Source organism: Hyla sarda, chromosome 2, assembly GCF_029499605.1.
Source record: "Hyla sarda isolate aHylSar1 chromosome 2, aHylSar1.hap1, whole genome shotgun sequence".
Taxonomy (NCBI): domain Eukaryota; kingdom Metazoa; phylum Chordata; class Amphibia; order Anura; family Hylidae; genus Hyla; species Hyla sarda.
In genome coordinates, this window is record NC_079190.1 from 287,015,339 (window position 1) to 287,042,683 (window position 27,345).

A 27,345-nucleotide genomic window follows, 5' to 3' on the forward strand; every position below is an offset into this window, starting at 1 on the left:
TGATTTAAAAAAGAAAAAAAAAAGTTTTCCATGGGAGTACCCCTTTAAATAAGAACATAATCGATTAACTAAGACAACCCCCCCCCCCCCCCCCCCCCACACACACAGATATATTTGTCCAGGTAACCTCAAAGACAGGGAGTTTTTATTTTGACCTTGGGTTACCAGGACATGTTGCATCTTGCTCATTTTTATGCGAACCTAAATGTTTTTCTGTGCAGCCTTTTTGTTTGAAGCTCCCTTCTAAAGGCCTTCAAGTTGGATGATGTCATCCAGAACCTCAAGAATAAAGTCTTAATGCAGAAATCTAGATAGAGCTACCATTCAAAAGGTAAATGATTCAGATTGCTCTGTGCTATTGACAAGGAACTCTTGAATCTCTTATCCTAAGCTCAATATGACCATTAGCAAGCTGTTGAGACATCATTGTTCCAGCATGACCCTATGGACAGACATATCAAGATGTCTCTCAAGAAAGCCTACTATACTACCTCGAATCAAAGTGGCCATCTCCAACTATGAAGTTACGAGAGCCCTCAGAAGGTGGCTCTCTAGAATTCTGGATGGATTGGATTTGATCAGCCGAGATATCCTTGCGTCTTTCAAGCAGGTTATTTTAGTCATGAATAACCTTTGAGATAGTTTCCCATGCACTTTGGCTTAGGCCAGGGAATAACCCCTTTATCACTTGTGCAATCTGGAATTTTTCCTTGGGAGACGTTCCTGGGAAGTCCCTTGCACAGGCTCCTAGGTCCTTTCAAAGATCACCTCGGAGGTCTAGGCAGACCCGTTATCAGGGGAGAGGAAGGGGTGCTAAAAGCATGATTACACAACTAAGAAGTGGTCTCTTCTAGCCTGGGTGTCCATCACCAGAGACCACTATGTTTTGAGCAACATCAGAAGAGACTATGCCCTAAACCTAAACTTCTCTCTCAGGTTTCTAGTTTCCCTCCCCTGCAAAGCAAGAAGCCATGGAAATCTCTCTTTTTGAGCTGACGTCTCTGGCAGCAGTGTCATACGTGTCTTTAAGTTAGGAAGGGGGTGGAATCTATCCCTGGCATTCTAACCCCAGATCCATCAGACAAATGGAGATCAGGTAGAAATTTCAGATGGAGAAAAAATGAGCAAATCTGACAGCTTGAATGATGATTGGAACCTATTAAAAAGGCAAAGAGTTTTTCTGACAGGGTATTGGGTACTTTAGCTCACTCAAGGAGTGAGGTAACAGGTTTTATACAAGAATAAAGATCGAGGCTTTTTGCGAGTAAGCAGATTGTCCACAGTGCTTCTTCAATCACGAATTCTAGAATTCCTACAAACTAGATTTGACAAGGAATTAAGCCAAAACTCTAAGAGTCCAGATTGTTTTCATCTACGCTTTTCTCTAGTCTAGACTTCCATGCTGAAGGGTTCAGAAGCTTCATTAGAGCTATTTTCAATCTTCACCCAATAATGTTTAGTGAGACCGTTAGTGAGTTCTCTTTTTCCTCCATAATATTACGTTCTAGAGGAAATAATCCTCTTTTGTGGTAGCCATAATCTCATGTCAAAGAGACTCAAACAATAGACCCCCTGGTTTAGCCAGTTCTTTCAGTCCCTTTAAACCTCTTTGCCAGTTATGAGGGGATGGTAGATGGTGCCTCCTCCAAAATACAGAATCTACCACAAGTTACCAGTTAAACAAGGATTTATTTAAACAGATATGCTGTTAACACATTCTTAACCATCCCAACTAGAAATTCTTCCACTCTAACTTCGTATGTTCTAAAACAGCTCAGCATTTTCTGCAGGTATGCTAGCAATCTGGTTCTTTTACTTCTAATTCCAGTAATTGCACCATTTCTCAATCCATTAATAGAGCATATGTTTAATGTTCAACTGAAAAATTCTGCATGGAACATAAGGTTTATTCCAGGAAAATTTAATGTAGCATAAATAAAATATGATGTTATAAACTACACACAGGCAGGGCAGATGGTCCCCATTCCCAAATGTTAAATAGAGATGGCTAGTAGCCTTATAGACTTTAGGGAGCACAAAAAAAAAAAAAAAAAAAAAAAAAAAAAATTAAAGAGATAGCCCTCACTGGTGAGTAACAAGCCACGTGATGACAACAGAACTGATAGAATAAGAACAATCGTGATGGAAATAAAGGTTCTCCATAAGAGGAGCCTTTAAATGCAGGCGCCCTCTTCCTATGGAACTTCAAAACACATTTCTACTCTGGAACCCAAAAATATAAAAGTCCAAGCAAAGTTTTATGGTGCAAACATCATTGTATATTTTCTCGGCAAGCACATGGGTCTTCCAGGAAGCCAACAGGTAAAGAACAGTAAGAAGTAATCGCTTACAGGTTACTCAACCAGGGCTGCCACTAAATAAATAACCAACCCTCTTCCTCCTAAATAAGGGACCATGCACTATGTTTAATAAAGTTCAAAGCCTCTCTCTAAACACCCTTCAAGGCATTTGTTAGATTTCTCCCAAAACATACAGTACCAGCCGCGTGACACCTCGGCCCCACTGTTAGAAAGTGCAAGCTATTGAAATACTAAGTTGAAGACATACAGCAAAGTGTCTCTTAGTACGGTAAATTGGGGTTAGCCACTTTTAAAGCAGAAAACCCCTTTGACATTCTCTGTCTTCCATGCATGCTTAACTTTGGCAAACATTCCTCAAACCATAAAACGTCCCATCCTGGCTAACAAGTTTCTAACACTGAAGCTATATTTGAAACACGTTAACACTTCATGCAAGTCCTGGGTGAATTTTTACTTTGTCGTCATTCCCAATTTCTTGAATTTCTTTTTAAACAAAACATTTATTCCAATCTAACATTTACATTGGGAGAAGGTGAGGTTGATAGCTTGAGCGGGGGTGGGGGGGATGGTGCACCATATGATGAGGGCAAATATACTAGATTATAGACAGTCACCAGGACATAAATACCTGTATAATATATACCTCTATATGTGTAAGAAGAAAAGAAAATTGTTTAAAAGTGACCTGTCACTTGTTTCTTGCTGCTTGAAGCACGGGCAGTACAAAATAGGCTTTTCTTATGATAATGATATTGAGCAACTTTGAATGGCTGGAACTTCAGCCGGAACACGACTGCGAGTCATGAGGATGGTTCGAGACCCTGAATGACAGATTTTTGCCTATATTCAAACAGAAAGATCTGTTAATGGAGGCTGGGGCTACCCCACGTCTTAGATCCTGTTTCAAGCCATAGATACAACTCTTATTACCCTGAAAAGGCACAGCCATTTGGAGAGGATCATATATCATTGTGATAGTGAAACGTGACAGTGTCATTCTGCCAGTGGATTGGGCAGCATAAAACAAGTGACAAGTTTCCTTTAAGGTCAGGCTTCTTTTATCCAGAAGAGACAACTTGGCATCTCTGCTTCAACTTGTAAGTAACACACACAGTATGTATCCAAGTTATACCTCACATGGTCATTCTTTAGATAATGTGGCCTAACTGTGCTCCTGCTGTATGAGGGTTGAAAGGGGACATAGAGGGAAATTTATGAAAACCTGTCCAGAGGAAGAGTTGCTCATAGCAACCAATCAGATCACTTTTTTCATTTTTGACAAGGCCTCTGAAAAATGAAAGCAGCGATCTGATTGGTTGCTATGGGCAACTCAGCAACTTCTCCTCTAGACAGGTTTTGATAAATCTCTCCCATAAGGTATATAAACAAGTAAAAATTGCATTTACTGTTCAATCACTGAGCAAAGTCTGAATCAGGCTAGCAGTTTAAGACCTGTTGCTTCAATATGTACTTGCAAAATCCAGGTTGTGGTCCTGGTGTTACAGGCCTTGTTTACACTAAGAAGTTTTCATACTTTCATTTTGACAATACCAGAAGTTGACAGATATAAAGAAAATACTTGTAGAAACTGTGTGATCAAAACCTATTACTTCCAAATGTTAACATATAATAAGTATGTACCCTACCAATGTACTTAAATGACTTAAAACACACATACAAAAACATATGCGCAAAACTCATACATACTGGGTGCTGTCAGGGGAAGGTAGAAAAGAAAAAGAAATAAGGCTTCTGCCACACCATCAAAAAATTAAATAAAAATTTGGCTTCTGCCACAAAATGCAAGACACAAATAGATGATGCAGGATTATCCAAAAATAATAAGTCTCCATCCTCTGTGAGTGGGGAATAAATCCAATCTTGATCGGCAACCCAGCATTAAATTCAAGATTATCTTAATCCCTGAATTATGGTGAAGGGGTACAATTCAGAGGCTCTAGCCCCAAGTTTCTGTTTGTCCTTTAACACTGTCATCACACAATTTCTTGCTTCGTTTATTATGTTCCACGAAAGATAAGAGTAAAAGGAGAAATCCGGTTTGATAATCCTTAAAGAAAAAGAGAAAATGATTAGAATGTATGCTCCCATACCCATGTGTTATTGAAAACCTGAAATGATTTGCCATAGCACTAGAAGATGCTCTCCATAATACTGACTGGATAAGATTGCACCCGATTTGGCAGCACCACCACTAAACGTATACCAATGTGTTCTGTTATAATGGGGTTATAAATGTTTCTTACATTACAACCTTGCCCAGGAAAGCTCCTCTGACTTGAAGCTCTGAGGTCAGGTCTGGTGAAAGCAAGCGCTTCTGCTTAGTGCCCTCCTACACCTTTTCTCCTGTCTAGAACATTTGACATCAAGTTTTTCAAATATTTTTTAGTTGATCCAGTTAGCCATTTTTGTCATATACCAGATACAATGCATCTTTTTAATGGTTCCAGGTTAACCACATAGGGATGTGGCCAATTTTAGCCTTTAGCATAGAACAATTTTATGCTCTGCCTTCCTCACATTTAAAGAGCCATAACCTTATTTTCTGATCAATATTGCCCTATTGCAGGTGGATCTGCATTTTTTTTTAATAGCACCAATTGCAGTACTCTGGTATAGTGTGCCGACACATACTGCATACAGCAGGGATAGCCAGGATCCCTTCTGTGGATAGGGGATAAGATTTTAAGCACAGGGGGTACCCCTTTAGTTATTTTGGGCATGTTAGAAACCAGTTAACTTTATTTTATAATTTAAAACACAAACTCGTCAAGCACCATACATTTAGTGGCAGATTGCACTAAGCACTTGTTGGCAGCACCACACAAAGTCTTTGTTGCAAAATCAGCAAACGCAAATAATATCACTTTGTTCAATTTAGAATTTTTATTTTATTTTTTGTTAAAGGGAACCTGTCATCAAATTTTACCATTTAAACACGCGTGGCAACGTGCTATATATGGTAAAATCTTCTTCCTCCTCTCCATCCCGGGAGAGGTTCCTGCCTGCACGGATGATGAGAATATATAGTTTAGTAGTGTCCTCTGCCGACACCGTACGTAGTGCCCTGGGCAGGGAGCTATAAGCTGTACTCCCCTTGTCTTGCTGCTCCGCCAGTAATCACATCTCCCTCAGTGTGATTGACAGCCCGGGCACAGCCTGTTTCATTGCTCTGCTCTGTCTGATTGGGGAGTTGCCAATAACGAAGGCCATCAATCACGCTGAGGAGGCAGGATTACAGCGCAGCAGACGTGACTAGACAAACATTGCAGACTCTTTTTTTGGCAATACAAAACAAAGCTGGACAGTTTGTTGAACAATGTACACAAATACTGTAGATCCTGTAATACACAACAACCCCCCTCCTCTGGTGTCTGCTTAGTTTGCAGGATTTGACCGGATAAACTGCTGCTTGCTGTATTTTTTCTAGGGATCGACCGATAGTTTTTTTTAGGGCCAATACCGATAATCTGTGGAGGTTAGGGCCGATAGCCGATAACTTATACCGATATTCCGGTATAAGTTATCGGCTATTTATCCCCCCGCGACACCGCTGCAGATCATTGATTTAAAGCGGGCGCTTTAAATCAATGTACTGCAGTGGCTTTTGCGGTGCCATAGGCCGCCGCCGCCGCCACCCGCTTCTCTACCCCTGCCTGTCCGGGGGTCCTGAGACCTATCACCGCCACCAGTGGTGCCTCCAGCTGTTGCAAAACTACAACTCCCAGCGGCTGTCCGGGCATGCTGGGAGTAGTAGTTTTGCAACAGCTGAAGGGCCTACTGTAGGTATTGTATATTATACAGACCCCTGTCCATCCCAGAACCCTGACTCACCTTCCCAGTTGCTGCAGGGACCGTCCGGGGAGGGTGGTCTGGGCCATCCATCCTTCCTGTAGTGTCCGGCGGCATTCCGGGTGGAGGGTGAACCGGTCCGGGTTGTCCTTCTCCGGGGGTCCTCTTCTCCACTCCGGGCAGGCTCCGGCCTAGTAACGCTGCATAGACGCCGCTGCGCAGCGACGCACCTGACGTCACGGCGTCTATGCAGCGTACTAGGCCGGAGCCTGCCCGGAGTGGAGAAGAGGACCCCCGGAGAAGGACAACCCGGACAGACTCACCCTCCATCCGGAATGCCGCCGGACACTACAGGAAGGATGGATGGGCCGGACCACCCCCATTACGGGTAAGTTTAATTTTTTTTATTGACTCGGAGGGTGGGGAGGGGCCCGACCGGTATAGCGGTATGGGCAAAAATCCATACCAGTATACCGCCCAGCACTACGGTGGGGGGTGCGACGTGGTGGGTCGGTTGCGGTGCGGCGGGTCGGGGGCTGGGGTTAGTGCGGGGGGCGGGGCATTATCGCCGATACCGATAATGCCCAAAATCGTGATTATCAGCCCATAATATCGGCCATACCGATAATCGGTCGATCCCTAATTTTTTCAGCCGCTCGGAGTCTGCAAAATAAACAGAACCTACAATGGAGCTTCGACCCCGCTCAGCCAGTGATAGGCTGAGCACAAAACTATGCAAGGAGCTCGGGCCCGCTTTCTCCCTGCTGCCCGGGCTCCCTACATGACAGTGCGCTCAGCCTATCACCAGCCAATGCAGGACATCACTACGGCTGGCGACACGATGACTGCAGTGTGACGTTCCGAGCCTAAGCAGCAGGGAACCAAGCAGCACCGGGACGCAGATATCGGCACAACGGGGGAATGTAGGAAGGAGAGTTAACATTTGTTTTTGCAGCCTGGGCACAGGGGAAGTAACGTTTTCTGCCGCATTTCTCCTTGAAATCTGGTGTTTACTCTCACACTCTTAATACTGGTCACTAAAAGCTCAACATGGCACCTTCATGTCAAAGAACTCTGAGGAGCTAAAAAAAAAAAATAAAATTGTTACTCTACATAAAGATGATCTAGGGCTAGGCTATAAGCAGATTGCCAAGACTCTGAAACTGAGCTGACAAGACAGCAGTTTCACAGGACAGGTTTAAAAAAAAAAAAAAAAAAAAAAAAAAAAAAAAAAAGTGCTGCCAGGTTGCATTGCTGCAAAGACTGAAGGGGTAGTGGGTCAGTCTATCAGTACTCAGACCAATAGCCGCACACTGTATCAAAATGGTCTGCATGGCTGTCATCCCAGAAGGAAGCCTCTTCTAAAGATGATGCACAAGGAAGCCTGCAACCAGTTTGCAGAAGATAAGCAGACTAAGGGTATGGATTACTGGAATAATGTCCTGTGGTTGAATGAGACAAAGAAACTTTTAGCTCAGATGGTGTCAAGCGTGTGTGGTGGCAAGCAGCTGAGGAATACTAAAGACAAGTGTGCCTAGCTTACAGTAAAGCATGGTGGTGGGAGTGTCAATGTCTGGACCTCAGCGTGCCGCTCGCACTGGGAGAGAGCGAGAGCACAGAGGAGTGCCATCAGACAGGAGAGCGAGAGCACAGAGGAGTGCCATCAGACAGGAGAGCGAGAGCACAGAGGAGTGCCATCAGACAGGAGAGAGAGCACAGAGGAGTGCCATCAGACAGGAGAGAGAGCACAGAGGAGTGCCATCAGACAGGAGAGAGAGCACAGAGGAGTGCCATCACACCCTCACTTACTGGACTTTGTCAAAGCTGAAGCACAGTTATTGACAAAGCCATGCTTTTATAGGCCATGATTTCTATATAAAAAAAAAAAGGAAATTAACCTTAGGAAATTCTATCTTTTTGCCAAGATGTACAACATATATAAAGTTTTTGTATCAGACAGTGCCCATTTAACCCCTTAAGGACAAAGCCCATTATGGCCTTAAAGGGGTACTCCGCCCCTAGACATCTTATCCCCTATCCAATGGAAAGGGGATTAGATGTCTGATTGCTGGGGTCCTGCCGCTGGGAACCCCCGTGATCTGGTCATTTGGCGCACGGAGCGAGCAGGGGTCGAATGATTGTGACATCACGGCCGCGTCCCCTCATGACGTCACGCCCCATCCCCTAAATGCAAGTCTATGGGAGGGGGCATGACGGCAGTCACACATTTACATACATACACACACACACTGCAGTTCTATGGTAGATATCCAAGGAAAATATAAACAAGTTGTCAGAGGTGGCAGTACTAGTTCTTACATTTTAGGTAACAAGCTTACCCGATTGTTTGATGACCGTCTAATTCTTAATCACCTAGAGTAAAAAAGAAGGAAAGGCAATGTCAACCTACATAATTAAAAACAAAGTCTCAACAGAAACAATAATTTCAATATCTGTTGAAACATTACAACAATGAGAATTCCATGATAAGATAATTAAAGACTTTTTTGTTGTTTTTTTTTTTTTTACACAGATTAGAGCCAGATAATCAAACATGATATTTTTTCTCCCCAATCTGTTTCTATTTGCTGATTCTACATGTTTTATTAATTAGGCCTCCATCTTGCATGAGTTGCATTTAACATCCTTTACAGATATGCTTTAGAGGTCCCATGGATATGGACAATAGACTGGCCCATACCTTATGCACTAGAATGGCAAAATGTTCTGGGCATGCAGGTCATGCTGATCTCTGAAAATCACCTATTGTCTTATTTACTGGTGTCACACTGTAATCCTGTCTTTCATTATAAGGCTGTGTTCACACGCCAGAATTTCTGCATGAATTTATAGCTAAAACACTTTAATGGGATTCCGTTGTCCCAATCACACTGCAGAATTTCTGCTGCAGGAGTTCCATTGAAGTGAATTGTCTATAAATTCATTCAGCATTCCATGCAGAAATCCTGCCGTGTGAACATAGCCTAAGGAGGGCACTGCTTGAAAGTGATCTGTACAGAACTGGAAGTCATTATTAGCCCTAATGGCCACAGGGATGTGGAATTCCATGCAGTTTCGGGCGCCGGGCAGGTGAATTTTTCCAGCCCTTAGCCCGGCTTCGGGCAAGCAGGGCCGGTGTGAGGTGAAAAATGTCTCTCCCCTGCTCTGCGCCTTCTTTCTCCCCGTGCAGACCTGCGTCCTCTGCCTTCGCTCCCCCCAGCTCTAGCTTAGGAGAGCAGAGGGGAGAAGCAGTTGCACATCTGCATGGGGCGCAAGTTTCACACCGCCGCTAATAACTAACATGCGGCGCTCAGCAGTATGTAAGGAGCGGGCTTTGGATTCCTGCCCGCTCCATACTCTGCAGCCCCCGGCTGTTCTCAGTAGCCGGGGGCCGCCGCTAATAGCCAGCATGCGGCGATCACCGCGGCTGGCTATTAACCCTTTAGATCGCCGCTGTCAAAGCTGACAGCGGCGTCTAAAGGGACATGTGAATGCTCCCTGGTGGGCTAGTGGTGTGGATCGCCCCCCTCGCAGAGTGATCGCAGGGGGGCGACCCACTATAGAGGTAGCCGGAGGGCTTACCTCTGCTTCCTCCTGTCCTAGCTCTGTCATTGATAGAACCTGGCTGGATTAGGCTCTATCAATGGAACACAGAGCACACAGATCAATGAGTTCAATAGATCTCTATTCATCTATATGAGGAATAATCCTATAAGTCTAATAAAGTGTAAAAAAATAAAATAAAAATAAAAAGTTTAAAAAAAAACACACATTAACCCTTCCATGTTAAAAGTTCAAATCACCCCCCTTTTCCTATATAAAAACAAGCTAAATCTTTTTTAAATTTGTAAAGCATAATGCAAACTATACAAATGTGTGTGTGTGTATGTATATATATATTATATATATATATTTTGGTTTGGAGAATAGGTTATTGAAAAATTAAAATGCATCATTACAGGGGTGTGGAAATTTTTTTATTTATAAAAAAAACTACTTGTCCACGGGACTAAAATGGAGCAAAATATACTTGTCCCTCATGACGATCCACTTGTCCGGGCCAATTTTCGCTTTTACGCTCTCGTTTTTTCCTCCTCACCCTATAATAGCCATAACTACCTACTATAATGATACCTTTTAATTTTTCAATAACATTCTCTGAACCAAAAAAAAAAAAAAATATATATATATATTAAGGGAAGTGAAATTGAAATAGTAAAAGATAATTTTGCAGATTTGGTGGTTTTCTTTTCTGCGCCATTTACCTTGTGGTTGAGGTAACATGTTAGTTTTATACTTTAGGCGCCTGATTACAGCGATACCAGATTTGTATCGTTTACGTCATGTTTTACTAATTCTGAACTTTTTCTAATTTTTTTAATTGCCATTTTTTAACCCCTGTAGCTTAATTTTTTTCCGCATACCAGGCTGTATGAGGGCTAATTTCGCGCTGCGGGGGGGGTGTGTGTCCACCCACGGAGTCTAGCCCACCACGGAGCATTTACATCTCCCTTTAGATGCTGCTGTCAGCTTTGACAGCAGCGATCTAAGGGGTTAATAGCCAGCGGCTGACATGCTGGCTATTAGCGGCAGCCCCCGGCTACTGAAAACCGCCACGGGCTGCAGAGTATGGAGCGGGCAGTAGTCCGGAGGCCGCTCCATACTGCCCTGCGAGCGCTGCATGCAGTCTCCCCATGCAGACGTGCGTCCGCTCCTCAGCTCTCCGAAGCTACAGTTGGCGGGAGTGAAGGCAGAGGACGCAGGTCTGCACGGGGAGCAAGAAGCCACGCCCCCTCATCTCCCCCCCCCCCCCCCCCCCCGCACGTCTGCAGAGCAGGGGAGAGAAGACAAATACACAGCTTCTCATCTCCCCTGCTCTGCTTCGGAGGACACAGGTTTTTACAGCCGGGGGGCTGCAGAGAATGGAGTTGGCAGGAGTCGGGAGCCCGCTCCATATAGTCTGCAGAGTGCCGCAGCGCTTGTCAGGTCCGGCCCTGTTTGCCCGAAGCCGGGCTAAGGGCCGGACAAATTCACCTGCCCGGTGCCAGGAACTGCTTGTCCCGGGCGTCGGTCGATAGGAATTCCACATCCCTGCATTATAGTAGGTAGTTATGGTTATTATAGGGCGATGAGGGAAAAATTAGAGCGTAAAAGCGAAAATTGACCCGGACAAGTGGATCGTCATGAAGGACAAGCAGATTTTGCTTCATTTTAGTCCCGTGAACAAGTAGTTTTTTTTAATAAAATTTCCACACCCCTGGGCCAGAATGAAAGCTGGAAATTTCAGGATTTTTATTTTAGAATATAGAAAACAATTAGAAAGAAAGAAAGGACAAACAAGCATTGCCAAAAAATTTTTTCCCAAAACATGACCAAATATAAATCTGTATTCAAAACCCAATGTTACATCTGCTGCCTCTTAGTTTAGCCTCCACTTACCACAAATAGATGTCCTAAGTGCAACATCCTGTAGAAAAAAAACCCATTTAAAACAAAATTTGGTGAAGGTACAGATTATAGAAAAGTCAGCCAAATATGCAATTTCAGTGGGACTGGACAACGGTCTAATGTGTATGGGGACTCTTAACACAATGTCGAGGGACAAAAGTATTGGGAATGTTAGATTTCCCATTCCACATGTCCAAACCTTCATTGGCAGAGAGTCCAGAGGACCCCACACACAGTAAATGGTAATCCAGTGCCGCTGGTCAACACATGTCTAGTGTTCCTGTATAGCAGCAACTCCTTACATCACTGGACCCTTCTAATGATGTGTTTATGAGAGTCTCTACACAGCGCCCAGAATGCAGAAGGAGACTGAGGAAAGCGAGCAAATCTACTGGTTATCACCTTACACATTGGGCACAGAAATATTCTATACAGCTTTGGTTAGATAAAGTGTTATATATTTCTGCTAAAAAAACATTTCACAAATAGTCACCTTGTAGCTCACGTGCCCAGAGGAGTGGAAAATCTCCTGAGAGTTAGGCAATGTTCACACGACCACTGTTCTCTGCTAAAAAGGGAGCTCCATCAGTCCATTAGAAGGATGGGACTTGAGCAGCGAAATAAAATACTGCATGTCTAATTTTTTTTTTCAACTACCCTAAAATGCCGGACCCCTGACGGACCCCTATTTAAGGCAATGGGACCAGGCTGACAAAAAATGTAAATACATTTTTTTTTTGACCCTGTACTGGTTGGAGCACAATGGCAAGGTGAACTTAGCCTTAGTTTTACTTTCATTTTAACATTGGGTAATCCAGTCTATATTTTACAATGGTAAGTCCTCTGTTTTATTAACAGTGCTTAGGGATACAGACCAACATAAAGAAGCCACTGCTCTCCCTACATTGGGAACAGACCCTTCAAAGAGCTGAGCCACAGAGTGTGCTGAGAATTGGATATGATAATCCATGAGACCCACGTATGAAGCATCATTCTATACTTTGAAACCAATGCTACAACTTGTCTTAAAGGGGTTCTCCCTTGTTTATACTGTTTTTTTGTTAAATTTGTGTGTTATGTGTGTATAAGTATGTGGTTTTTTTTATGTGTGTTGTGATTATGTATATATGTATTTTCTTACTTTTGTGAAGATCCGGAAGCTGGCCCCTTTTTCTTCCAGTGGCTTGCAGTGCACCTCGGCCTCCGCCATGTTGTGTTCGGTAAGCGGGATGTCGGGGGGGGGGGGGGGGGGAGGGGTGTTCTTGCTTCTGTCCTTCCTATCTTCTGACGTCCGAGGCAAATCTTTTCTTCTTGTTTCTTCCGTGGCTCAGCGACAAATCTGCAACCTCTTCCGGCACATGCGCAGTTATTATTTTTTTTTTTTTTTTTTACCAATAGTTTTTTTTGTCTAATTGACAAACTGTCTGCGCATGCGCGAGTACGCAAGCGCTACGCTAACAGCGTAGCGTGCGTTAGGTCTACGCTAATAGCGTAGCTTCGCGCAAGCGCAGACAGTTTGTCAATTAGACAAAAAAACTTTATTGTCTAATTGACAAACTGTCTGCGCTTGAGCGAAGCTACGCTATTAGCGTAGACCTTACGTACGCTACGCTGTTAGCGTAGCACTTGCGTACTCGCGCATGCGCAGTTTGTCAATTAGACAAAAAAACATTATTGGTATAAAAATAAAAAAAAACTACCTGCACCGGAAGAGGTCGCAGATTCGTCGCTGAGCCACAGAAGAAACAGGAAGAAAAGATTTGCCTCGGACATCAGAAGATAGGAAGGACAGAAGCAAGAACACACCCCCCGACATCCCACTTACCGAACACAACATGGCGGAGGCCGAGGTGCACTGCAAGCCACTGGAAGAAAAAGGGGCCAGCTTCCGGATCTTCACAAAAGGTAAGAAGATACATATATACATAATCACAACACACAACACTTATACACACACATAACATGAACATAATAACAAAAAACAGTGTAAACAAGGGAGAACCCCTTTAAGTAAATAAATACATACATGCTGAGGGTACGTTCTGTACAGGATCTGCAGCATTTTGTGTGCAGCGGACTTTGCTACCCATTGAACTTAAAGGGGTATTCCAGGATTTTTTTTATTTGACCATGCTACAGGGGCTGTAAAGTTAGTGTAGTTCATAATATAGTGTCTGTACCTGAGTGTGATTATTTTCTCACAATTCTTCTGTGATTTTCCCCCCAATATTTATTTTTATCAGCATACAAAATTACTTGTCTCAGATGTTTCCCAGGTTGCAATGTGGCCGAGACCTGACTCACTAGTCAGCTCATGACAGGGAGCCTGTCTGCTTCAATGGGTGGAGGGATCAATCTGCAACTAATGCAACAGCTGTAGGCACCCTGATTGAAAACCACAGGTCTTTTGAATGGATGCAGCTCATTTATGTTTCAATGAGTGGTGTGGCTGACGTGTGAGAGGGAGGAAAATGGAATTATGCGATTTGTAGTCAAAAAGAAAAATCAAACAGGAAATACCAGTTCACAAAAAGCTAGCCACAGTATTATGGTAATCTCACAACATAGCCATTTATCCCCAAGACAAGTGCAGATCCTTCCTAAGCATGTCCATTACTGTCTGCCAGGTACGTACTAAAATCACCTTATGGTGGATAACCCCTTGAATGGGTAGCAGAATCATCTGCACATAATATGCAACAGATCCTGTATGTGTGAATGTACCTTAAAACAAAATAAATCCTGGAGAAATCCCGAGTTAAAACGGTCAAAAAATTTCCTTCAGTTGCCAATGTCCAAAGGCTGTCTGGGTATTCTGAGAGTTGTAGTTTTGCAACAAGTGGAGGAATACTTTGTAAAACACTGCTATAAAACAATACATTTTAAGAAAGTTCACTTAGATAAAAAAAATATATACACCTACCTTCTTGGCACTATCCTCCTCCTCTTGCCTCTTCTCATAATGTGAAAAGTCATCAAATATGGAAGTGGTATGCTTGTAGCTAGCTATGATTCGTAGTACCTGGCGAGCCTTTTCTAGTGGAACCTCCTGTGTGTCTCGGGAGTTGGTAACTGGTTTATTCTCATTGTTCTCTAGTCGGATGTGTCGTAATTGCCCATTGGGTACATCCTTCACAAACACCCAACGCACATCGAAACGGCCCTTCCACTTGTCCTGAGACCACACCCCTGCACAAGTATTATAGTCCACAGCAGATCGCATTTCTGCCACCCCACAAAAGTGACCACTTCCATTAACACTGAACAGTAAATAGACAGGACCTTTTCCATTCAGAGAACGATAAGCAGCATCCAGGCGTTTGTTACCATGTTCTGTAGAACACCACACATTGTACTTGATAGAACGATGTATGTCATCTTCTGAATAACTCTTCACAATAAACACTCGGCCAAATTTTGGGTTGCAGTCAAAGTCCTTTGGATTATAGTTATTAAGGGAACGTAGTTTCTCCAGGACAGGATGGGGGTCCATTGCGGTCTGTAAGACATGGGCTTGCTCTGACCCACGGTTACGAGGTGCTGACCAACGAGCTGGAGTATGTGAAGATATAATGGGCGTTGGTTGCTGAAGAACTGGAGGGGAAGGTAGCTGGCAAATGTTGGCTGTAGGTACTTTGTTTTCCCAAGTTCCAATTTCCATATTTTGCTTTACTGGTGGAGGAAGTGTCTTTCCAGTGTTTGGTTTCGCAGGTTTGCTGGCAATGTCCGCCCAGGATGCCTGCTTTGGTGGAGCAATAGTTGCAGGGGGTAAATTGGTCACACCAGTTTTAACACCATTTCCTTCTCCTAACTTCAAGGCCCCCATGCTTTGCTCTAAACTGCCAACTGCTTTGCCACCACCAAAACTTGCTGGGCCATCCAAAACAGCTCCGCCCAAGCTGCTGGGAGCATATGCATAACTACCACCATAGCCAGAGCTAGGGGCAGACGCACCTGGAGAGTTTCCTCCACTCCCCCAGGCTGAAAAGTCCATGCCACTTGGGAAAAAGTTGAATCCAGATTGTCCCAAAAAAGGAGCACTACTTAAAGGTCCAAACATTGCATCTGGCAAAAAGTGTGGCTCACCACTGCCTAACTGACCATAAGAAGCAAGAAATGGCATAGTTGGTGGTGGGTCCCCTCCAGTAGACCAGGCAGCATCACTCAAGGAATAGGAAAATCCAATGGATGGACCATAGTAACTGGGAAGGTAGGAATCGGACAATGCTGTGTATCCATTACTCTAGAATAAAGCAGAAATTACATATTTGAGACAAGCCTAGAAATGTTTTCTTTGGGTTTCCTACTTACTAACTAAAGAAAATAATTTTTACTTTTGTATAACAAATTTGAAGTAAAATTGAGTTGACTCTGCAAAACACATTGGGGAACATTTGTGCAACTGTTGCCGTTTTACATGGTGACGCACCTTTTATTCAATTTGGTTCATTACACTCCTGCATGAATAAGACCAGCAAAATAAACACTGGTGTAAGTAAATCCCACCAATAGACTAGGCACTAAAAAGGATGTTCCAAATTTATCACATCTTTAGGCTATTAGTAGGTTTAATTTACACTAATATTTTGGCACACAATATTGTATCTCAAGACATACCCCTTTCTGTCCAGCCATCCCCCATTGCCACACAAGGTGCAAAAAGTTTCTAAAACACAGAGGGAGATTTATCAAAACATGTGTAGAAGAAGAGTGGTGCAATTGCCCATAGTAACCAATCAGATCGCTTTGTTCATTTTTCACAGGTCTCTAACAATGAAAAGAGCAATCTGATTAGGGCAACTGCACCATTCTTCCTCTGCACAGGTTTTCATAAATCTCCCCCATAATGGGGAATTTATGAACAGATTTAAAGTCCTTTTCAGGTGTAGAAAAGTTGCATAAATGTATGCAGCTTTTTGCTAAAGTAGTTTTGACTAAAATGATTTTGGTACACATTTTTGGTTTTTCATTTTGTAGGTAGAGATGAGCGAACTTACAGTAAATTCGATTCATCACGAACTTCTCGGCTCGGCAGTTGATGTCTTATCCTGCGTAAATTAGTTCAGCCTTCAGGTGCTCCGGTGGGCTGGAAAAGGTGGATACAGTCCTAGGAAAGAGTCTCCTAGGACTGTATCCACCTTTTCCAGCCCATGGGAGCACCTGAAAGCTGAACTAATTTATGCAGGAAAAGACATCAACTGCCGAGAAGTTCGTGACGAATCGAATTTACTGTAAGTTCGCTCATCTCTACTTGTAGGGTTTGCCAGAAAAAAACAAACAAAGTGGTGTTCTGAGGTCATTTATTGTTTTTTTTTAACTTACGAGTGCCAAATTTATCAACCCCCATGCGATTTTCTAACAAATATGTCGAGCAAGCCCCCCCCCCCAAAAAAAAAAAAAACACGTCAAAAACACAAATGTTAAATGAAAAAAAAAAATCATGTCATACATGCCTTGCTCAAGTTACTGTACATACTCGAGTATAAGCCGACTCGAATATAAGCTGAGGCCCCTAATTTCACCCCAAAAACCAAGGAAAAGTTATTGACTCGACTATAAACCTAGGGTGGGAAATACATCACCCCCCCCCCCCATCATCATCCAGACACACGTCATCATCACCCTGTCATCATGACCGCCTGTCAATCCCTTCATCAGTGGTCTTCAACCTGCGGACCTCCAGATGTTGCAAAACTACAACTCCCAGCATTCCCGGACAGCCATCGTCATCATGCAGAAAGTTGTAGTTTTGAAACATCTGGAGGTCCGCAGGTTGAAGACCACTGCGGCCTTCGTCATCATCCAGACCGTCCGGTGGGGAGGGTCCGAACGTCCCTGTGCGTCGTCATCAAGGCAATGTCACTAGTCCGGGGCCAGCCCGGAGCAGAGAAGAGGGCCTCCGGGTGAAGATGGACAGCCCGGAACGACTAACCCTCCCCACCGGACGGTCCCTGCAGCATAGATGACCCGGATCAGCTCACATTTCCTTCCCACCTAGGGGAGGTGAATAGAAAACTAAAGGGGCTGCAAAGGTCTTTAACCTGCGGACCTCCAGATGTTTCAAAACTACAACTCCCAGCATGCCCGGACAGCCAATGGCTGTCCGGGCATGCTGGGAGTTGTAGTTTTGAAACATCTGGAGGTCTGCAGGTTGAAGACCACTGAGAAGGGATTGACAGGTGGAGAGTTCACTCGAGTATAAGCAGAGGGGGGAGTTTTCAGCACAAAAAAAAAAATTGTGCTGAAAAACTCGGCTTATACTCTAGTATATACGGTACTATGCCAGAATTTGAATTCTGGTGCACTTGGAAATGTTAGTCTGCCCCAGTGTGTTCCCATATTGAAGTTTTAGAGCCATTCAGGGGTGCACCAACACTGTCATTAGGGCTTCTAAAAGAGGATGCCTCCTGTGGCAAACCAAGACATTTCTATTGCTATAGAGGGATGCACCTACTTATTAAACAAGGCAATCACATGTATACATTGCTGTGACATAACAGAATAAACATGGGGAAAAAAAAAGATCGCAAACACATACTTAACCATGATAAGAGACTGTCCTACCTGGCGCTCTTGTGTATGTAAATAGGGCTCAAACTCATCATCATTCACGCCATCTTTCTGATGAACAGACCCATTTTGTACTAGAAATTAAAAGCAAAGTTAATGATTTGAATCCAAATGTTTCTTTACATCGATATATGACAAGAAAAACAAACATCATCCATTACCACCAAATGTAAATAGTCTTAAAGGGAAGCGTCATGCTGCCTGAACCATGAGTCACCAGGCCTGGAGAAAAAGGCTGATCTGCTGCATGAAATGATGTGAACAGCATTAGAAACAGGGTCTGTCACTAGTTCACAGTGCTCATACAGGGGTGAATACCAGGTCCCTACAGGCTATGTTTACACAGTGTAATGCTGGCAGGGAAAATCTCCATTCGGTCATTCCACACACAGCGGAGTATCGCCAGAACGTGCATGCGCTAGGACCGCTCGGAAATACGCCACCTCATAGACGGCAATGCATTTCTTGTTCAATGTTTTGTGGATGCCGAAATCAGGATTTCCGCAGCAGATGTTGCTGTCATGGAAATTCTGCAAAATCCTATTGAAATCAATGGGACTCTGCTTTAGCACAATGTCCATGCAGAATTCCAGACAACCCTTTTAGTTTTAGTCCACATCACGGAGCTCTATTATAGGCTGTAGCCAAGATAAATAACACTATTTACAAAGTTTCTTAGCTTCTTTTCTAAACATTATCAGTGTAAAAGGTGAAGGAACAGTTTAAAAAAATAAATACATTTTTATGTACATAAAAAGTTAAGTATGTTCCAGCCATGTTGCTACTGTTATGGCTCTGCTTACATTTACTGTCACTTAGTTTTCTCCATTCAAACACGGATCTGCTCTCAATATTCTGCTTTGCAGACACAGGAACTAGAAAACCGGTTATTCCACTAGCCTGCAACTTATATGCAGGGTTTTGTTTATGTGAACTTTCCTGCAGGTAAACCATACTGAATTTAAAAAGTGTCATCCCTATTTCAAGGAGACCAAAATCCCCTCCAGCATATTTGAAAATAAGTTCTTTAATCCCAGTTGCATCTGCAGCTGGCGACACAGGTATCGGCCAAACCTGCAAACCATCCAATGTTAATGGGGCTCCCCAAGTCTCTCTCTCTGATGGCAGATGCCAGGGAAGATAAGGATTTCAAGGGGTTATCCAGGATTAGAAAAACACTTAATTTCTTCCAAAAACAGCACCACACCTGTCCTTAGGTTGTGTATGGTATTGCAGCTCAGCTCCATTTAAGTAAAGAGCCAAATTGTAATAGCACACACAACAAGAGGACAGGTGTGGCATTTTTTTTTGTTTTAAATAAGAAATCAACTGTTTTTCTATTACTAAATAAGCCTTAAAATCCATTTGACTGTCCTAGTTTTTGGCCGACAGCTGACTTATGTATATGGTGCTCCCATGGAAATAGATATGGGATAAGTTGCCTTTCACTGGACAACCCCTATATCAACATCTAAACAGGGGCGTAAATAAGCCCATGGCTGGGGCTTCTCGTCAAGTTTCGGGGCATACCCTTTATATCTCCATGGTCCTTTGCAGCCCCAACATGTGTCTTTGTGTTAACATATAAAAATGAGGCTCAAGACTCCAGAAGGTGGCATTCCTCAGGACACCAAAACCAAGGTAAGTCCAGGCTATGTCCTATTATTCATTACCTCTGTGTCCACTTGCATACCCCTTTTATTGCTAGTGGACAGGGCGGTGATGAATAAAAAATAAAAAAAACATCGACTGCCCTTACCTTGGCCCTTGCTGTCCTGGGGAACCCCACCTCCTGGGCACTTGAGCATAATTTACATATTAAGTAAGAGACACATGTTGGTGGTGCTGGAAAAGGACTATGGAGATATAAAAAGGTACATCAAGAAATCTAAAGAGAAGCCCTATACATGGGCTTATTTACACCCCTGTTTAGCTACTGACAGGTCTGATTTAAAGGGGTTGTCCAGTAAGACAACTAATCCCCTATCCATTTGGGAGCACCAAAAGTACAGCACTCTGGTCTTTTTAGTGATTTTTTTTTTTTTTTTTTTAAGAGCCGAGGTACGTGCTCTCAAATCACCCAAGTGCAAATGTGCACAAGGATGCAGTCTATCGCAAGCCCTTCTTCAAAAGGAGAGAGAGAGACTCCTCCCTCCCCCCCCCCCCCAACAAACCAAACCCTTCGCCTGCATTCAAAATGCACCTGCTAGGTTCCAGGTACAATGTCTCCTTTCGCCGAAGCTGCTCAGGAGGGACACCCAGAAGGGCTACCGCACCCTGACCAAATCCTTGTGAACAGACAGAACACAAAACGTGGACACAGTGATAAAAAATAATTAAGTGGATGTGCACAATGTAATACTGCAAATTTCCCAATCCTAACCAGAAGGCCGGGATACTAAGGGTGAGTGAAAAAGTGCGTGCTACGTGCCTTCCTTCAAGTGGGGTTGCCAATCCCAAGTGAGTTCCGGCATGCTGAAGTCACCACTCCCAGGGCACTTGTGCACCTCGGCCTTCACTCTACTTGGACCTTAGGGCCAGATCCAGCAGGAACAGGTCTCATAAGACATCACTGCCGCTGTATACAGCCATCCCTGGTACACCTGTCCTACTGTGTGGTTCCCCATCCTGCTTTGGTGGTCTTCCACACCGCTAACTAACAGGAAAGGTACTACACTTGATCTTAGCCAAAAGGCCGAGAAGCGATAGTGATTCCATAGAAATGGATGAAGCACACATTCCCATCATAGAGCTTGGTTCCCAGCAATTAGACTCCATGCGATCAGACACTTATCCCTAATCTTATGGATAGTGGATCAGTTGCCTTTCACTGGAAAAAAAAACACTAACAAAAATAAATAAATAAATACACAATACAAGTCTTCTCACCTTTGCTCGCTTGGCCCTTGGGTCTCTACAAAAAGAAAACAAATATTTTAGCTAAAACATTTTAGCATAAAAGGAAATGTGAAAAAAGTATGGGACTAAGGGAGGCAGGGAAAAGGGGGAGTTCTGCTGCAAATAGAGGAGAGCGAAAGATCGGGTGGGCAGAGAAGTGAAGGGATGGGAAAGATAAGGTTACAAGGAAAACAATGTTAGGGTCCCCCACAAAAGAACAAATTATGGTCACAAGTCTTGGCCTGACCACAGGTCAAATTACTTAATTTAAGTGCTCTCTGTTGGGGCCATCAGAACTATGCACAGTATGGCTCCCTCTTCATTCTGTGCGCAGTATGGTGGCAGAATGAAGAGGGAATATGCTGATGTGGTAACAGAAGATGAAGGGAGTGTGGCGGTGTGGTGGCAGAAGGGGGAAGTGTAGTGACAGAAAAAAAAAAAAAAAAGAGTGAAGCGAGGTGGGGGCAGATGAAGCAGCGAGTGTGGCGGAGTGGTGGCAGAAGGAGGAGCGAGTGAGGCAGTAGAAGGCGCTTATATCACGGTGTGGCAGCAAAGGAGGAGGGTGTGTGGCGGAGTGGTGGCAGTAGAAGGCGCTTATATTACGGTGTGGCAGCAAAGGAGAAGGGAGTGTGGCGGAGTGGGGGCAGTAGAAGGAGGTTATATTACGGTGTGGCAGCAAAGGAGGAGGGAGTGTGGCGGAGTGGGGGCAGTAGAAGGAGGTTATATTACAGTGTAGCAGCAAAGGAGAAGGGAGTGTGGCGGAGTGGGGGCAGTAGAAGGAGGTTATATTACAGTGTAGCAGCAAAGGAGGAGGGAGTGTGGCGGAGTGGGGGCAGTAGAAGGAGGTTATATTACGGTGTGGCAGCAAAGGAGGAGGGAGTGTGGCGGAGTGGGGGCAGTAGAAGGAGGTTATATTACGGTGTGGCAGCAAAGGAGGAGGGAGTGTGGCGGAGTGGGGGCAGTAGAAGGAGGTTATATTACGGTGTGGCAGCAAAGGAGGAGGGAGTGTGGCGGAGTGGGGGCAGTAGAAGGAGGTTATATTACGGTGTGGCAGCAAAGGAGGAGGGAGTGTGGCGGAGTGGGGGCAGTAGAAGGAGGTTATATTACGGTGTGGCAGCAAAGGAGGAGGGAGTGTGGCGGAGTGGGGGCAGTAGAAGGAGGTTATATTACGGTGTGGCAGCAAAGGAGGAGGGAGTGTGGCGGAGTGGGGGCAGTAGAAGGAGGTTATATTACGGTGTGGCAGCAAAGGAGGAGGGAGTGTGGCGGACTGGGGGCAGTAGAAGGAGGTTATATTACAGTGTGGCAGCAAAGGAGGAGGGAGTGTGGCGGAGTGGGGGCAGTAGAAGGAGGTTATATTACAGTGTAGCAGCAAAGGAGGAGGGAGTGTGGCGGAGTGGGGGCAGTAGAAGGAGGTTATATTACAGTGTGGCAGCAAAGGAGGAGGGAGTGTGGCGGAGTGGGGGCAGTAGAAGGTTATATTACAGTGTGGCAGCAAAGGAGGAGGGAGTGTGGCGGAAAAGAAGTGGGTTGTGTAGAGGTGTGGCAGCAAAATGAGGTGGGAGTGTGGTAACAAAATACAGGGTCATCTTTAGGTAGATACTAGAAAACAGATCATGGGAGAATGAGGGAACAACATTGGGATGGCAAGCATGGACTAGAAAGCGTGAAGCTGGACAGGACATGGCAGACCTGTAGCCACAGGATGCAGACACATGAGGGATAAGAAGGAAGAGATAATAAAGAAGGACAGCGGAATGAGAGGGAAGGAGGAAGCATCTAGGGCTGCGGGGAGGGCGGGGTCATGTCGGTACCGTCTCCAGCAGACTACTGGCGGACATGTCGGCGAAGAATCGATCCAGGAGATGCAGCAGGAGCGCGCCCTGAAAGCAGGAAGGGGGCGGGGACTATGGCGCGTACACAGATGCGCCGACACTGACGTATTTCGATGCCTAGGAGGACATGTTGAGTAAGGGCACGTAGGTCACACATGAAAGGATCGTGGGAGCGTGCCCTTGGCGCCGAGGGACGTCACATGTGCGACTGTAGCTGGCGGTGATGATGTCATGGAGTTGCGGCGTGCGCACAGTTGTCTTTCGGCTCTTTGTTATGACGCCATTGGGGCGCTTGTTTCTAGCGTTTCCTCATTCCTGTCCCGTACACCCACATGAATACGCCGAGGATTTACTGCACATTTTTACTTTACTATTGAAGTTCATTGAAAAACTCCACAGCATCGCAGATCATCAGAAACAGCTACCTAAGGGCATGTTCACACGGTGCCTATGTATGGCAGATTAGCTGCAGCATTTTACATGCCTATTGAGGTTCTTTGGGAAAATCTGCAACTAACATTCATCTTGCTCTAAAAGTTCTATAGCTCAGTTGACTCATATGTATGTGTAGATATAGTCAGGACATTACACATTGCAGTAATAGATTTAAGAAGATTTATAACTTTATTAACCCCTTCAGAACATTGCCAGAGCCATAATTTGTATTGTCATCTTCAGACCAATTCTCACCCCTATATTTTTCCATATGTGACTTTTTATTGCATATATGCTGTTCACTGTATGGGAACATTAACATTCTATTTTAACCCCTTAAATGGTAACTCATTAAAACATATTTTGCTATTGCACTCCTTATGGTAAATAAAAAAAAATATTTCTACTATACGTTGTTAAAAAAAAATGAAGTTTTCTATGTTTTATTTGTGCTTAAAAAAAGCTCAAGAGCACATTTTCCCCCATCTCATACACAGACTTTGGACCGAAGACCAGACACAGGAAGTGCAGCCTGGAGTGCTGAGGGGGTGTGTCCAACCAACAGCATATGGCATTTAAGTGTGAGAGGAGCTATGATTGGATGAGGCTGGACACCCCCCCCCCCCCCCCCTCAGCACTCCAGGCTGCACTTCCTGTGTTTGGACTTTGGCCCAAAGTCTGTGTATAAGATGGGGGAAAATGTGCTCTTGAGCTTTTTTTTTTTTTTTTAAAGCACAAAGGAAACAGAAAACTTCATTTTTTTTTTAAACAAACTATATTGGAAATATTTCTTGTTTAACATAAGGAGTGCAATAGCAAAAATTAGTTTTAATAAGATTGCCCATTTAACCCCTTCATGACCCAGCCCATTTTCACCTTCAGGACCTGGGCATTTTTTGAAAATCTGACCACTGTCACTTTAAGCATTAATAACTCTGGAATGCTTTTACTTATCATTCTGATTCCGAGATTGTTTTTTCGTGACATATTCTACTTTATGTTATTGGTAAAATTTCACTGATATTTGCATCCTTTCTTGGTAAAAAATCAAAAAATTTCATGAAAATTTAGAAAATTTAGCATTTTTCTAACTTTGAAAGTCTCTGCTTGAAAGGAAAATGGATATTCCAAATAAATTACATATTGATTCACATATACAATATGTCTACTTTGTGTTTGCATAAAAAAAATGATAAGTTTTTACTTTTGGAAGACACCAGAGGGCTTCAAAGTGCCGCAGCAATTTTCCAATTTTTCTCAAGATTTTCTAAATCGTAATTTTTCAGGGCCCAGTTCAGGTTGGAAGTGGATTTTAAGGGTCTTCATATTAGAAATACTCCATAAATGACCCCATTATAAAAACTGCACCCCCCAAAGTATTCAAAATGACATTCAGTAAGTGTTTTAACCCTTTAGGTGTTTCACAGGAATAGCAGCAAAGTGAAGGAGAAAATTCTAAATCTTCATTTTTTACACTTGCATGTTCTTGTAGACCCAATTTTTGAATTTTTACAAGGGGTAAAAGGAGAGAAATCACCCTAAAATTTGTAACCCAATTCCTCTCGAGTAAGGAAATACCTCATATGTGTATGTAAAGTGTTCGGCGGGCGCAGTAGAGGGCTCAGAAGGGAAGGAGCGACAATGGGATTTTGGAGAGTGAGTTTTTCTGAAAGGGTTTTTGGGGGGCATGTCCCATTTAGGAAGCCCCTATGGTGCCAGAACAGTGGACCCCCACATGTGACCCCATTTTGGAAACTACACCCCTCACGGAATGTAATAAGGGGTGCAGTGAGCATTTACACCCCACTGGCGTTTGACAGATATTTGAAACAGTGGACTGTGCAAATGAAAAATTTTATTTTTCATTTTCACAGACCACTGTTCCAAAAATCTGTCATACACCAGTGGGGTGTAAATGCTCACTGCACCCCTTATTACATTCCGTGAGGGGTGTAGTTTCCAAAATGGGGTCACATATGGATATTTATTGTTTTGCGTTTGTCAGAACTGCTGTAACAATCAGCCACCCCTGTGCAAATCGCCTCAAATGTACATGGCGCACTCTCCCTTCTGGGCCTTGTTGTGCGCCCCCAGAGCACTTTGCGCCCACATATGGGGTATCTCCGTACTCAGGAGAAATTGCGTTACAAATTTAGAGGGTCTTTTTTCCCTTTTACCTCTTGTGAAAATGAAAAGTATAGGGCAACACCAGCATGTCAGTGTAAAAAATTTATTTTTTTACACTAACATGCTGGTGTAGACCCCAACTTCACCTTTTCATAAGGGGTTAAAGAAGAAAAAGCCCCCCAAAATTTGTAAGGTAATTTCTCCCGAGTACGGCGATACCCCATATGTGTCCCAAAACTGTTGCCCTGAAAACGACAGGGCTCCAAAGTGAGAGAGCGCCATGCGCATTTGAGGCCTGAATTAGGGATTTGCATAGGGGTGGACATTGGGAATCATTGGCATAGAATACCCCTAACAGGGTGCCTCCAGCTGTTGCAAAACTCCCAGCATGCCTGGACAGTCAATGGCTGTCCGGCAATACTGGGAGTTATTATTTTGCAACAGCTGGAGGCTCCGTTTTGGAAACAGTAGTGTACCAGACGTTTTTCATTTTTTTGGGGGGAGGGGAGGGGAGGGGGGCTGTGTAGGGGTATGTGTATATGTAGTGTTTTTTACTTTTTATTTTAGGTTAGTGTAGTGTAGTGTTTTTAGGGTACAGTCACATGGGCAGAGGTTCACAGCAAGTTTGCCGCTGGGAGTTTGAGCTGCAGCGCAAAATTTGCGCCATCTCAAACTTGCAGCACTCACTGTAAACCTCCGCCCATGTGAGTGTACCCTGTACATTCACATTGGGGGGAGGGGGCAAACATCCAGCTGTTGCAAACTCCGAGCATGCCCTTTGGCTGTCCGTGCATGCTGGGAGTTGTAGTTTTGCAACAGCGGGAGGCACACTGGTTTGGAAACACTAAGTTAAGTAATAAACTTTCAAGTGTTTTGCAACCAAACTTAGTGTTTCCAAACCAGTGTGCCTCCAGCTGTTGCAAAACTACAACTCCCAGCATGCATGGTCTGTCAGTGCATGCTGGGAGTTATAGTTTTGCAACAATTGCAACAGCTGGAGGCACTGAGGTAGGAAACGGACAATGTTTCCCCACTAGTGTGCCTCCAGTTGTTGCAAAACTACAACTCCCAGACTGCCCAGGCATGCTGGAAGTTGTAGTTCGGCAATATCTGAAGGATCAGATGTTGCCGAACTACAACTTCCAGCATGCTTGGGCAGTCTGGGCATGCTGGGAATTGTAGTTTTGCAACATCTGGAGGTCCACAGTTTGGAGACCACTGTATAATGGTCTCCAATCTGTGCTCTTCCAGATGTTAGAGAACTACAACTCCCAGCATGCCTGGACAGACTGAGCATGCTGGGAGTTGTAGTTTTGCAACATCTGGAAGAGCACAGATTGGAGACCATTATACAGTGGTCTCCAAACTGTGGACCTCCAGATGTTGCAAAACTACAACTCCCAGCATGCCCAGAAAGCCAAAGGCTGTCTGGGCATGCTGGGAGTTGCAGTTTTGAAACTCCCAGAGGCAGCAGTGAAATCGCTTTACGGCGATCTCACTGCTGCCAATGAAGATGCCGCCCTGCTTCTGCTAACTCACAGCGGGGACGCACCACCGCCGGGACCGCCTGGAGGACGCTGCTCGCGCCGGGACCGCTCAGGACACCGCATGGCCGGGTAAGTGACGCCGGGGGACAGGTAAGGGACACTTAGCAGAGCGGTGTGTGTCCCGATCCCCGTGATCGGGACTCACACACTGCGCTGCTATCAGCTAGTCAGATTTGACTAGCTGATAGCAGCGATCGCTGGGGGGGGGTGGGGGATGAAACCCCCCGTGGTCGGATGGTAAGATGGCTGGCTATCAGTGATAGCCACCATCTTACCGGGTGCTGCGGGATGCCGCGAGTAGCGGCAAAAATTTTCATGACGTACCTGTATGTCATGGGTCGGGAACACCTTGCCACC

General features: G+C 44.3%; 2 protein-coding genes across 3 annotated transcripts in view; both read right to left on the reverse strand.

The window, feature by feature from the left end:
• LOC130356196 (peptide methionine sulfoxide reductase MsrA-like) overlaps positions 1 to 3,594 on the reverse strand; it is a 28,420-nt gene extending 24,826 nt beyond the window's left edge. Inside the window, exon 1 of one of the 2 annotated variants that reach the window (XM_056557358.1) lies at positions 3,454 to 3,594. The gene's annotated coding sequence lies outside the window, so the exon portion shown is untranslated. The remainder of the gene's footprint in view (positions 1 to 3,453) is intronic. The other variant, XM_056557359.1, reaches the window with a different exon arrangement.
• YTHDF2 (YTH N6-methyladenosine RNA binding protein F2) lies at positions 1,670 to 23,622 on the reverse strand. The gene is made up of 7 exons (XM_056557355.1): positions 22,859 to 23,622; positions 21,039 to 21,063; positions 18,144 to 18,223; positions 14,503 to 15,822; positions 11,571 to 11,598; positions 8,471 to 8,504; positions 1,670 to 4,389 (listed from the first exon to the last, which is right to left on the reverse strand). The coding sequence occupies exons 1-6, from the start codon at positions 22,883 to 22,885 to the stop codon at positions 8,497 to 8,499; spliced, it is 1,488 nt and encodes a 495-aa protein (XP_056413330.1). The 5' UTR covers positions 22,886 to 23,622; the 3' UTR covers positions 1,670 to 4,389; positions 8,471 to 8,496.
• Positions 23,623 to 27,345: the final 3,723 nt, after the last annotated feature.

What these genes read in the sequence shown, in the direction of transcription:
- YTHDF2 (XM_056557355.1), bottom strand. Translation starts at nt 22,885, where the DNA reads ATGTCCGCCAGTAGTCTGCTGGAGACG. An exon ending in CCAGTAGTCTGCTGGAGACG is followed by an intron (nt 21,064 to 22,858) that starts GTACCGACATGA and finishes TTCTTTTTGTAG; the next exon opens with AGACCCAAGGGCCAAGCGAG. An exon ending in AGGAGGATAGTGCCAAGAAG is followed by an intron (nt 11,599 to 14,502) that starts GTAGGTGTATAT and finishes TTTTTTCTACAG; the next exon opens with GATGTTGCACTTAGGACATC.